Source organism: Dreissena polymorpha, chromosome 10 (assembly GCF_020536995.1).
Source record: "Dreissena polymorpha isolate Duluth1 chromosome 10, UMN_Dpol_1.0, whole genome shotgun sequence".
In the NCBI taxonomy this organism is placed as follows: domain Eukaryota; kingdom Metazoa; phylum Mollusca; class Bivalvia; order Myida; family Dreissenidae; genus Dreissena; species Dreissena polymorpha.
The window spans coordinates 24941179-24955438 of NC_068364.1; the positions used below are offsets into that span (position 1 = coordinate 24941179).

Sequence of the window (14260 nt, forward strand, 5' to 3'; positions counted from 1 at the left end):
TATTTTGATAAGATCGGATCGCTCGGACGTTTCCTCAATTGTCATTAAACGTGATACAGTCTTAAATCGACCACAATCATGAGTTCTTTAACCTGTCATGAACTGGAATTGACCCATACGAACTATTTGAATAAGCGCTGGTTCCCAACAAGGTCATGTACAACAAACAGTATAATTATTAGTTTTATGAAAAAAAATTACCATAAAGTTTGAAAAATACATTTACAAAATCAAAGAATAACACCTCATTGGACAGAAACACACATTAAATTCCATATCTACCAGCGCGCTTTGGTGCGGCGTCCATCAAACGACGGGAAAGCATATATAAAAAGACAAAACGATGGTTTCCAGAAAATATCGACTCATTTTCCACTTGTGTTCTATTTGACATGGTATTTCATCAATCCCCCCTCGAGAAATCTAAGTCCCTGGTAAGGATCTTGACTCTCTGCAAGTGTTTAATGCCATACAATAAAGGAATTACTCACAGGAACAAGAAATTGATTAGCGTTTTAAACTGCACAAAGACAAAGAATGCTCATCTAAATCGAAATTTGCAGATTTTTGGAATGATAGTCTTTTATCAGGACATTGTAGGTTCACAAACATTTCAGTCAAAAATATGTAAAAAAAAAAACATGCAACTTAGAAGTAAATGTTTCTGACATATATCGTATTGCTCAAAATAAAAAGCACGATGCAATCGGAAAGGTATGTGCATTTTGTAATTCTAAATTATAGTTCCATTTGCATGATGCCTCTATGGTTAATTTACATATACATGTATGTGTAGTTGTTATTTTGTTTTCAGCTTTATCTAGATTAATAGAACATTTAACCTTAAATAGATTATATCCGAATCGCTAAAATTAGTGTTTCAATCTCGTTGGTATCTAAGTATAACAACCAACACACAAGTATTTGCCAAATTAATAACACTTACTCTGCTATCGAAGTGTGGAAGTAACTGTGCAGATAAAATTCCTAAAAGAAAAATGTGTCAGTTAAGACTGTTTCTAGATACCTTTAATCCATGGTAAAATCATACGTACATACAACACACATTACCCATATCTTATTTTGAAGACTTGTCGGTCTGAATGTTGCCACGTCAGTACAGGCTACTGACATAAGTGTCAGTTTTTTCACTGTGCGAATATAATTGGCGAGGAAGTTATGTTGATCTTTCTATCGTCTCTATATAATTTATCATCAAACTCTTAGCTAGACTCGCTGTTTTGGTGTATGTGTTCGTAGTTGGTCCTTACCCCTGTTATGTTATTGTTTTATTGCTGGTGTTTGTTTGTTTTTAAGGTGTATACCCTGGTACTTCTAAATCAAAATTACCAGAGTTCCACTGTAATATCAAATAAATTATTGCATGTAAATAACATATATATAGGGAAGTTAATTTTCGATTGATGCATAAAGCGTTTGACGTTTCTGAGACAAGAGTTCTCATTTTATGTATGGTACTTAATGTAAATCTTATTAATGACGGTCATGTTTCAATTTCTATAGCACATATATTTGATTATATCCGATGAAATGAATACAATCTGCTGATAAATTAGTTCTCCAGAATTAGTTTAAACCTATTTATTTTAGCTCGATTGCATCGAAAGCCTAACGCTTATATAAACGCTCTCGAGTCCGATTCCTGGGCTTAGAACCAGAAATTTGTGTCTTTTGGAGAGATCTTTAGAACGCTCCAGTGGGGATCGAACCCATGACCTCCCGGTCGCTAAGCGGACACCCTATCCATTACACCACGGCGACCTCTTATCATACAGAATTAAGAATCTTCATAATTAAGCTTGCATATCGACGTTTTGCCAGTAAAGAAAAGAAATGCGTCTTTAAACGTGCAACATAATTTATTTTACAAACTATTAAATGTTTTAATAGATGGGCCTTAAAGACCAACCGGCCGAAAGTTCGTATCATATAAAAAAAGATATTGTATTGCTTATTTAATTGAGTTATCACTATGTTTTGCTTTAATACACATTTCGATTGCAAATGATTGCTTCGGCAGAAATACCCCTGTGCAGAGTCGCACATGAACCGTTCTGTGTCCACACACCTGACACCATTGGGCAATTCTTTGGGATCTTGAACTGTGACAAAGTTGCGTAAATGTGTCTTTGCTCGCTCCTCGCTTTCAAGAGTTATAGTCCATGATAAATACGCCAAAAGTATGCAGATACGATGCTTTTGCATTTGCATAAATGTGAAAATAACGTCAGCAGCCATCTAGAGTTGTCGCTCATGACAAAAAAGCTAAGAATCTATACACAATTCTTTGGTTTAATATGTGTGCATACTACTTCAAGGGCAAGATCCTTAGCAACTACAGTTGCAAAAATATACTCTAGAGTTTCATCTATATTAATAAATAGCATGTAGTACTGTTTATTCAACCTATTTGTTATGATGACTGCGTGTGTTTGTTGTTTGTTGCTTCTGTAGTGTTAAACAATATATAACTAATGCAAATCAATATTTCATGTCCCACGTGGTGCTACAGAATACATAACAAATACATAGTTTTTCTTGTCAACAAACTATAAGTGTTACACGTTTTTTGCGGTATACAGAATGCATATCAAATACCATTTTGTTCTTTTATATCATTAGTGTTACAGCGCGTGCATTTTTTGGCATTATCAGATATATAATGAATTCGTCGTTTTATTGTATTAAATTTTGATGGTTACATTTCTTTTGAGGTGTCACGGAACATAATATATTAATACATAATTGTGTTTGTGTACAATTCAATTATGTCACATATACACTGCGTTTTTGCAAAGTAAAATTCGGTGACCAACTGCTCCAATACTCAGGATGACGGTTGCCCTCCGAAGTCCCACCCAATGTGCGACACCATGAGCCACGTTTGTTATTTCGGTAGCCCCATATATGCATAATAATTAAGGCTACAGTGTGAGTGTTTTAAATATTGAGTGACTTTGAGTGGTTCCACATTACTTTTAAGATAATGCTTACTATTTAATCGTGTTTTTATATCTCTATCTCTTAGTATGAATGTAGAACATTCTTACAGTTTTCATTATCTACAAATGAGACACATACATGTTAGATTTTAGATACTGCATACTGCAGGATCACATAGCTTTCTGCTTGAACCATGTTATGTGAGCTTGTATGCGTGTAACGAGTAACACAAGTATGTGTTGTAAGCAACATAACATCTCAAACATCAAAAGATGAATAAAAGCATGTTAATTAGAACAATTTATTAATGAAGAACATGCCAAATTCATACAATACAAGAATCGTTCTGGGAAAACTGGGCTTAATGCATATAGTGTGTTAAGTTTTGTCTCAGATTAGTCTGCGCAGTCCGTGCAGGCTTATCAAATATGGCACTTTACGATTTTCTGGTATTTTTCATTTAAAGAAAGTCTCTTTTGACGCAATATCCAATTTATGTTGTTGTTTTTTTCTAAACAAATATCGAGTCTAGGCGGCAAGTGTTGTCTATGATTAGCCTGTGCGGACTGCACAGACTAGTCTGGGATGACACTGTACGCACATGCATTAACCCATTTATGCGTAGCGTCTAGAAAAAAAGGCCTGGCAAACAGCGTAGACCCAGATGAGACGCCGCATAATGCGGCGTCTCATCAGGGTCTGCGCTGTTTGCTTTAAAGAAATTTCAGTTAGAAATATTTTAATTATAGAAAAAAATATACTAGACATCCCTAATTTTGGAAATAAATTGATCCAATAATGAAGGATGGGAGAGTCCACTATGTGCATAAATCCATTAAACCCCGTTTTTTCATAGCGCGGCACACTTCCATTTGGGTACATGTATCCTCTATTGCGTGCAAGGTCCGATGTTGGTGTATTGGTTCCCCCCGCTTGAGAACACCTCGTAGATGATACCGTACAGGGTGATGTCCCTGTTGTAGAGGTTGTGTTTCCCAGCGTTATCCGCGGTACACACTTCGCTGCCGCATCTGGGGCATTAATAAGTAAAAAATAAAAAAATATTTGAGTTTTTATACGCCCATGCACAATTGTTGTGTTACACATCAAGAAAATGTATTAGGTTAAGAGAAACGAACTTAGAAAAAATCTACTGAGGCCAAATAGACGACGGGGAAAGAGTGAGGATTTTATGAATGGTTTTGACCTGATGAACACATTTAGCCGCCATTACTGCAAACTTTAAACTGAAGTTTCGCGGTGTCTGCATTGACACAGGTGTTATATTTCTCCCGCAATATAATTTTAAAATAGAAGTATTATTCATCATAAGTTTTATCTTATACTTATTTGTTGTTTAGTATACCGTTTTGTAGAACATTGAGATAAGGCGTGTATCAAATTATAATTTTCCAAAAACATAGCTACAGTATTTGTAAAATAATTAATCTACAAATCACAATATTATATTATTATATATAACGAAACTATTATCTTTACGTTTTCCATGCCTATTATAGTAACATTATACTAGATACAATATAATAAAGAGGTCAGTTTCAGAAATAAACGTCTAACAGCCAAATTAAGTACAAATTATCTTTAAAATTAACAAACACTGATCAGTTATACGATACGTCAAATAACCTACTTTTTACCATGCACAATTTATAAACCTGCATGGGTAAATACTACCATGGAAACCATAATTGCATCGCAACCAATGCAAGCACAAAACTCGAGCTTCGTTCTAGAAAAACTGGTCTTAACTAATGAACGTTAAAAGTCGTCACAGATTAGCTGCGCAGTCAGCATAAAGTAATCATTGAAGCAACTTTCCGCTTTTATGGATTTTTTTCCGTTTGTATTAACTCCAGTTTAGGCGGAATGTGCATATACATTAAGCCCAGTTTTCACATAGCGAGTCTTACGTTGTCTTAGTTGACTATGTAGATACAATATTATTTTCCAGACACACAAATAGTAAAACGATCATGAATATAAATATCTTGTTAAAAAAAGTCTCATAAAAGATTTAATTTTGGTTACATGATCGTAACATTACATGTGATATAATTATGATTACTATTGACTTTGAACTAAATTGGCACGTGAAGTCATCTGAATATAAATGAGCCTCGCCCTGGGAAAAGGGGGTTTAATGCATATGCGTTTAGTGTCGCCCCAGTGTCGGCCTAGATAAACATGTGTATGCAATAAGCAGAGACTGATCAGGGACGACACCATCCGCATAGACATGTTTTTTCGTATAGAAGAGACTTCCGTACAACGAAAAATTCCATAATACCGTTTTTATGGTATTTTTAGTTTCAAGGAAGTCCCTCCTTACCGAAAATCAAGTTTAGGCGAAACTTGTCGTCCCTGATTAGTCTGTGCGGACTGCATATGCTAATCTGGGATGACACTTACGCACATGCATTAAGTCCAGTTTTCTCAGAAAAGGCTCTATTACGCCCGGTTTTCCCATGACGCGGCTCAAATGTAATGTACAATAATACTTTTGTGTAAACCATTACATCGCCATGTGAGGTCCTTGGAATGCGTTAGGCTCTTGTAAATGCTCGGCATTGAAATACACCGATGTCGCAACAGCGAAATATTCCCCGGCATTGTTCATAGCATATTGGTCTGCCCAGAGGTTTTTCGACTGAGCATTGCTGTAGGCGTTGTCGATCTATAGAAAGTTCATAAATAGTTAAAAGGACCGTCAACAACGAATGACGAAAAAAGACAAGTTCTAAAATACCGTATGCTTTTATAATTATCTGTTTATAATTATTAAAATCAGGACTGGTATAATACTTGACTTGACAAAAATGGTTAATTGTTTCATATTTTCTTATATTCGGTAATACAATTTTACCGGGTATGTGTACCAGGAAACTACCAGTTAACTATAAATAACGCAAGAAGATTGATCATCATCGTCACGTCGTAAACCCAGGAATGCAAATTGTGCATGCGTAGTGAATTGTATATGTTTTATATATAAAATGATCGATCTACTTGCGTTGTTTATAGTGTGTATATCGTTATGTAACCTATTTTCGCGAGGTACTTTCGATTTCACATCGCAAAATTGTATTACCGAATATACTAAAAATATGAACTTTTTCAAGTAATGTAATATACCAGTCGTGATATATTAATCAATATAAACTAATAATTGTGAAAAAATACGGTATTTTAGAACTTTTCTTTTTTTGTCATTCGTGGTTGACGGTCCCTTTAAAATATGTGTACATGACACTATTATCTCGTTTATTTTAAAGAAATAGAACACGATTTAATTTCCAATGAAACAGTACGAAACAAAAGGAAATCTACATCGTATCGCAGCAGAGTGAAATCTATAAACACAGGTGTTAGATCGTGTACGAATCATGTACATTTTTGCATTTGATCAGCAGAACCTCCTTTTGACACTCTGATTCATAACTGTCAACCCAATCGAACAAACGTCCTCGCGGTTTATGAATGTGCAACAGAATTTCAAATAATTATCGGTTGACGGAGAAAACACAGCTTTAAGAGTAATAAAACGAAACTCCGGAAAACATTTCAGTAGAGAAATTTTTGTATTTAGCTGCAAGTATTATATTTAAAAAACATATATCTGAGATTCTATTCGGCAGAAATGAATGACATCATACTCGGCAATGAAGTATAACGTCATAATCGGTAGAGAAGTTTGACGTAATATTCAGAGGAGATATTCAACGTCATACTCGGCAGAGAAGTATGACGTCATACTCGGCGGAGATGTATGACGTCATGCTTGGAGATATATGACGTCATACACGTCGGATATGATGACGTCATACTTGGAGAAGACAAGACGTCAAAGTCAAAGTCGGTGGAGATGTATGAAGTCATACTCCGCGGTGAAGTATGACGTCATACTCCGTGGAAAAGTATGACGCCATTCTCGGCGTAGAAGTATGACCTCAAACTCAGCATTGAAGAATGACGTCATACTCGGCGGAAAATTAATTGTGTATTTCATAATCGTTAACGTACTCTAGTTTTCATAGCGCTGTCCAGGGCATACGTGTGCACGGTGTGCGTAAACTCGTGTACCAGAATGTTGGACTGGCTCCCATATACGTCGTTGGCGTTGCACAGAACGTTGTCGTCAACGATGACCGCCCGCCTGCCACCCGCGCCCGCAGTATGGAACCATTTCCGGCCATCAAACGTACACGAATCGTGACAAGTTCCGCTGCAACCTGCATGCATTTGGTAGCAAGAAACGGTCGGTTATTTAATTCGAATTAACCGACATGCACTTAAAATATTTTACTATCTGTTGTGTCTGTTTGGAAGATATTTGTCGTTATATTTATATTATATATTGTGTTTGCTTACTTATTGACAGTACATTAAATAGTATAGAAATGTTTCATCTACTTAAAAAAGGTTATTTTCCAATGTGTTGCTATAAAAGGCAATTACCTGGTTCACATAATTATATGAACATGAATATCGCCCATATTGTAGTTTTTTATCAATTTAAGATTTCGCAACATTGAAATTAAAGCATTCCAGTTATAAGAAAAAGGATAGCATTATGTTGCAGCAACTAACATGCATGCATGGCAATAACTAGTAAGTATGTTATAAAAAGTTATTTAGCACAAATACACATATTCAAAGTCGGCTACACCTTTTTAACGTAATCACACCGCTCAATTATCACAATGATCAATAAACGTATGTGTATATCAAGGCAACGTCTATATAATTAAATAAATGTGTGCCTTGCTTTGAAATCGGTTCCAACATATGGGTTAAGTGCTTTTCCACATTGGCATGTGCAGTCCGCCTAGGCTAATAATGGACGACGCTTTTCGTCTAAACTGGATTTTCGACTATAAGATTTTTCCTTTAAACGAAAACAATAAACGCGTATATTGTCGTCCCTGATAAGCCTGTGCGGAAAAATGTGCGGAACACAAGCTGATCTTGGATGACGCTTTACGTACTTGCTCTAAACTTCCTTATCTTAGAGAGTGACTCTTAATCAAAAGAAACACGTACACACATTGTCCTGTGCACAACACTCCGGGGGGTTTGCCGTACTGTAAAATTCGGGGTACACCGACATCGTTTCTGCCTGGGTGAATACACCCACTGTCGCAGTGGAGGCCAGGCGTTGAAAGATTGCCACTGGCATGTACATGACCATTTTCTGTATAGTCTTTGCAGCCTGTAACAATTTTCAAGAGAATGTATGTCGTAGTCACGTGATAGTCAAGATGGCAACGATCATGCCAAGGAGTCGAAATGTTGACTGTCACGTGAATAGCCCTCTGATGTTCATGAGCGCGTACAAACATTTAAGAATAATGTTGTATTAGTGTGCGAGTAATACAACAGCGCACTGAGTTCAACTTGCAAATTAATACGAAGAGAAAATTATTCATATATGTACTTTCTACGCATATCACGTGGTTAGTTCCTTTTCTTTTATGAAATATTCATAACATTTATCAGATTGCATATTCAAATAAATACCTCATACAATGTTGTCGAAAGTTTGATGATATTCTATTAAACCATTTGGCTGTGCACACTTATAAAAAATAGGTATAACCAAAACAAAATTGTCCAATATGCCTCGATAATTAAGAACCATCGGCTTGAAAAAAGTTTTACGTCAAAGACGGATGAATAATAAGCATACAAGGTCAAGGGCATGGTCGCTGACGGCAAAGGTTGCATCAACGCGAATCCTGTATCCTCCCGTATCGCGCTGCGAGATTTGATGTTGATTCACGTAGCGAGACTTCAGGGAAACGCGCAGCAGACGATGCAAGGTGCCCGCATGATCCGAACTTATTGTGAATGCATAAAATAAGGGTAATATACTGTAGTGCTTGGGTTATAAAAGGAAACCTGCAAAACAATGTCGTTATTGGAAATATGGTCGGTCATTGAATTTCTTACACACAGTAACAGAATTGTAATATTGCAACAAAAACATAGATTTAGTTTTTATTTAAATTAATAATTACACGGTGCCTATACCACGTGACGTTTTCCGATCTGTGTTGGGAGAATAAAGCGCAACCCAGTTAACATTTTTAAGGATCCCTTTTTAAATATTCCATTTGTAATGGGATAAAGTGGAGAGCCCGCTCATTTGTAACACTTTTCTATGAGTACCATGATCTTTTTAAACAAATAAGTATTTTTTCAGTAAAGTGCAACCGCGTGTTTGTAATATGAAGTCCCCACACAGATCCGACATTTTTCTAACCGTTCAAACGCGCGGTTGAACTTTACTGAAAACATACTTATTTGTTTTTACAAGATCATGATACCTATAGGAAAACTCTTACAAATGAACGGGCTCTCCACTTTATCCCATTAAAAATGGTGAAAATATTTAAAAAAGAGATCCTTAAAAATGTTAACTGGGTCGCGCTTTATTCTCCAAACACAGATCGGAAAAAATCACATGGTATAGGCACCGTGTAATTAAAAGTGTGTATAATACTTTGGTTTTCGTTTGCTAAGCCGGCTGAAATAGTGATTCAGCATTAGTTCCATGCTAGGCTAGTAGCAATTCATTTCTAGTCAGGAAAGTTATATTTCATTCGATCAAATGAGTCGCGTTCTGAGAAAACTGGGCATAATGCATGTGCGTATGTGCTTAAAGAGTCGTCCCACAGGTTAATCAGGGACGTCACTTTCCGCTTTTATGACATTTTTCGTATAAATGAAGTCTCTTGTTAACAAAAATCCAATTTAGGCGGAAAGTGTCGTCCATGATTAGCATGTACGGACTGCACAGGTTAATCTGGGATGACACTTTACGCATATACATTGTGCCCAGTTGTCTCAGAACGCGACTCAAATACTTGTCGCCGTGTTGTAGTGGATATGGTATCCGCGTTCCTGCTCATTGTGGGAGCGTTTTTTCGAGCTCCACCTAAGACACCATGTCCTTACCCAGGAACGGACTCAAGATTCTGAAACATGATGCTTTCTCCGTAATCGAGCTTAATACTCAGTGTTTAAACTGATGACATTAACAACACTATACATGTAGGTTTGTTATGTTTTAATAAACAAGGCTTTGGTCATTCTAATATTGCTGCGCGGTTTTTAGCTTGCCTCGAACGCTATGATACAATGAAGTTAATGTGTACAGGGCTAAATACGCGCTGTTGTTCATTAATTATCAATTAACCATGTAAGACTACCTAAAGGAGCCGTGTAAAACCGTGTTAGAAATAAAAATGCAGATTTATTCACCAATGGTGCTGTTGTATTAGGTCTTTGACTATACATTTTTGACTTCTTTACCATCAACCTTCCTTAGTGCCTCGTTTGTCTACAACTAGTCTAAGATTTAAATGTTTAATAAGTACAATATCGTTTCATGAACGTTATCTGATCATCAAAAAGGACACTCACCTGTTGTGCAAGCCTTCAATCACGTATTTGTGATCAACCGAGCTATTGTTCCGACGAGGAACAGGCGGTGGGACACCAGTGCATTCTAAAAACAATGATCAAGTCCCGCAACATATTTGTCAAAACTTTACAGCTGTGTTTGCGCTCAAGTTTATGTCTGATTGTGATTGTGCAAGCATTTTGTGCGAGTCCTCTTGCGTAAATGAGATTCTGCGAGTTGAAACGATTTATTGAGTGCAACGCGTTTATCTCTAATTTTGGCATTCGCCACAGGAATGTTAATTGGGTCACTTATCATAATGCATAAGGTTAAAAAAAGTTAAAGGTGCGGTTTATTGTCTGCTTCGATATGCTTCTTCAGACGAATTTCACATTAACCCCCCGATCACTAGGATTAAAGTTGCCCATTTCGCCGAAGGCAGCCACAACACATTGGCTTATTTCCCTCACAGGTACCCATTTATACACCTGGGTGAGAAGGAGAACAGCAAAATCCAGAAAAATCCAGTGACCCGAGTGGGATTCAAACCAGGGACCTTCCGATCCCTAGACCAGCATCTACCACTAGACCACTGCCCCCACTGTTTAGACATGAGAAGCCCAAATTCTAGAGGCACCCGGTGTCGTATCAAGATCGTTCTGATGCACGATGGCTTGATTCAACTTCACATGGGAAAAGCAACTTGACAAACAGTTGCGTTGGACGAGCCAGCGATCGGAGTATTTTATAGTTTACCACTAGACCCCATGACCGCTTTTGCTTTAGTAACCTCCGCGCAGAGATTAACTGGAATCAGCATAGCTGAATTAAATCCCTGCTTTATAACCAACATGGTGATGATAGCCTTGCCACGTGGTGCAATTATGCTCCCGTTTTGTTTTTTTAATTAAAGTTATTTATTGTATTATAAACCTCAATTCAAAATATAAAAGAAAATATTCTTCTTCTCATAAAACATACTTAAACATACTTAAACAAAAAAATATCCTAACAAATCTGGTAGGATTTTCTCGTGATGGCAGAGATTGTATGTGAGAGCATGGAACGACAACTCTGCGTGAAGATTGGTGCTTTAGAATGATAAGATTCCAAGTCAAGCTGTATATGTTTGTTCAAGCCAAATAAACAATAACTATTATTGCATTTGAGTCGCGCTCATTGAAAACGATGCTTAATGTATGTGCGTAAAGTGTCGTCCTCTTTAAGCCTGTGCAGTCCACACAGTCTAATCAAGAACGACACTTTCCGCTCATAAGGATTATTTTGTTTAAAGGATGTCTCCCTAAAACCGAAATCCTGTCTAAGCGGAAAGGGCCGTTCAGGTAAGTCTGTGCGGACAGCACGTGCTAAACTGTTGCACTTACTTAACGTTCATGAGAATACGTACGTGGGACAAGTCCAAGAAGAACTATTCCCCATCGAACCAGACCTGCACCGACCATGCTGACGGCTTAACTTGCAAGAATATTAAAGTGTTCATTGTTTATATGGTGTGCTTATCTTCCGATTTCGTGGATGCACTCGAAGTAAGACCTAATTAAAGTTGAGCTAGAATAAGACCCGGCCAATCGCGATAATAGTTGCTACATTGCTACTACAATTTTCACGAAGTAGGGCATAATTAAAGTTGAGCTAGAATAAGACCCGAAAAATCGCGATAATATGGTTACATTGCTACTCCAATTTGCGAATAATGACATAAGAGTTTCGCCAGTTGTTTAAGTGTTTCATATTCTCATGTTGTGAATTTTTAATTCTCTTCAGTTCATTTGGCGTCTTAAGTCACAACAGATTGACACAAAAAATAATCTTTATTGCAATACAAGTGTGTTGAAAATTGACGCTTACTTTTTCGGCGTTAGCTGTATACGCCAGCTTTTCACCTTACCTGGCCTTTGTAACTGTCCAATAAAATTCAAATAAAATTTCCCGCGGCTAGTTCAGAATGAATACACTTCAGTTATCCCATAGGCTGATATGAGCATACCATCAGAACATTGGAAACATGTCCGCGTCTTTGTAACACTGTTTTACTGCGTGTTCAGCATGAAACAATTTTATCTCTAATGAAAAAGCTTAATAGATAGAACAATTTTACACTGAATCTCGACATCAATACAGTTTGTGCGTCCACCTTTTATTTTCAGAGGCAACAGCGTTTTTACTTAAAGGCTATGTTCTCATTTTAGTACTGACTTTCATATTCCTATCAACATGTTAACATGTAAAAGTATAAAAAGCAGTGGAAGCGTGGCCTCACTTTAATGCATTGCATTTCAACCCACGAGTTATCAGGGTTTATTTACAGGTCATCGCTGCGTCCGAAGACGCTTATGTGCTGACCTGAGTTCGTGGCCAGTTTGTTATATAATATAGACCCTATCCGTGAACTAGGTGAACTGAGATTTTCTTTAGACCACAAAAGATGTTAAATGAAGATATTCAGCGATATAATTATGGTATGTCAATAATAGAGTCTTTATGTGTTTTCAACAATACCATGATAAATATTATTTTTAATTAATTTAACAAGAATTATTCCACCATATTGCCTAATGTATTAAGCATGAGCGCGATGATTCTCGATACTGTTAATAATCGAATCAAAAAGCAATGCCCGACAAACCACTAAAACAGGTTTGTTCGAAGAACGCGCGTATAAATATTTAAAATATGTACGGATACTTCGCGTGTGGCCGGTTGACTCATATGTTTAAATTTCACTTCCATTCTCCATTTGGTTTTCTGTTTTGTATCTATAGGTTTATGACCAGCAATATGTAATTATGTAAAATAAGCCGCGAAAACTCCGCGTAACATCCCGTATTGCGTGTGATCCAGCTAAGAACTGCACAGAAAAAGACATTCGCTATCCTTGGTCTCATTTTTTGAACTCTTTACCTTTCCCAAACTCTAACCACAATCAACGCCGTATATCTTTTTTAAAGATATTTCTTGTTAGAATTCCCTCAACATGTTACCGAACATATCATTAAATATACGTTATGTTTAAGTTTAAAAAGCTATTAATAATCGAAGATCAGGCAAACAGAGACTCAAAGTAAACAAAGCCAATTCGGAATCTTCCGGACTATATATGTTCTTCCTTAATTCAAACTTACCTGTCAGATTTAGATCTAAAAAGGACGTCTTTTTCCATGGCATATCTTTTTTAATAAGTTTCTTTCTCATAATATTCTATTTTTCCTTTTCCGTTTATGTTGTACCATTAAAGGGACATTTTCACAGATTTTTGAATGTATTGAAGTATGTCATTAAATGCTTTATATTGATAAATGTACTTAAAGGATCTAAAAAGCTCTAGTAAAAAACAAATAGAATAAAATTATAGAAAGAAAAAAGTAACCCTCAACTGGGCTCATCACTCTGACCCATAGAATAGAAAAGCCTATCGCTTAGACAACTCGGCAAACCGTGCTCATACCATGAGTGATGAATTTTACACATTATATAATCATACTGGTAGTATCACAAAATATAACGACGACAACAAAACTCTTAAATGTATTCGATTGTTTCGCGTTGCAACGCTTCCTAATTATTTATGTTTTTAAAACGTCAAAAGATAATGGATATATTAGAACATGGTCAATGTACAGTATTACTGTTTCCTCATACATATCATAACTACAACAAAAATTTGCGAATCTGAAACTTTTTTTTTTATTTTGTAATTTTTCCAAAACGAGAAAAGGTCTCTTTAAATTGCTTTTGTGAGTTCACTTGTCTCTGACGTCTTCATTGGTCGACATACAATGTATGATAACCTGTCTAGTTCATGTGCTTTGTGTCCACATTGTCTTTCAATTAAGTTGAGTTCCTTGTAAT

At 36.5% G+C, this 14260-nt stretch overlaps 1 protein-coding gene across 2 annotated transcripts; it reads right to left on the bottom strand.

Moving 5' to 3' along the window:
• Positions 1-3251: 3251 nt before the first annotated feature.
• Positions 3252-11941, bottom strand: LOC127848244 (uncharacterized). 2 transcript variants are annotated; one of them, XM_052380586.1, is made up of 7 exons: positions 11799-11940; positions 10411-10495; positions 8672-8822; positions 8026-8194; positions 7006-7214; positions 5502-5659; positions 3252-3995 (listed from the first exon to the last, which is right to left on the bottom strand). In XM_052380586.1, the coding sequence occupies exons 1-7, from the start codon at positions 11851-11853 to the stop codon at positions 3854-3856; spliced, it is 969 nt and encodes a 322-aa protein (XP_052236546.1). In that variant the 5' UTR covers positions 11854-11940; the 3' UTR covers positions 3252-3853. The 2 variants fall into 2 exon arrangements, with proteins under 2 accessions (XP_052236546.1, XP_052236547.1); XM_052380587.1 differs by lacking the exon at positions 7006-7214 and having other exon boundaries at positions 8030-8194; positions 11799-11941.
• Positions 11942-14260: the final 2319 nt, after the last annotated feature.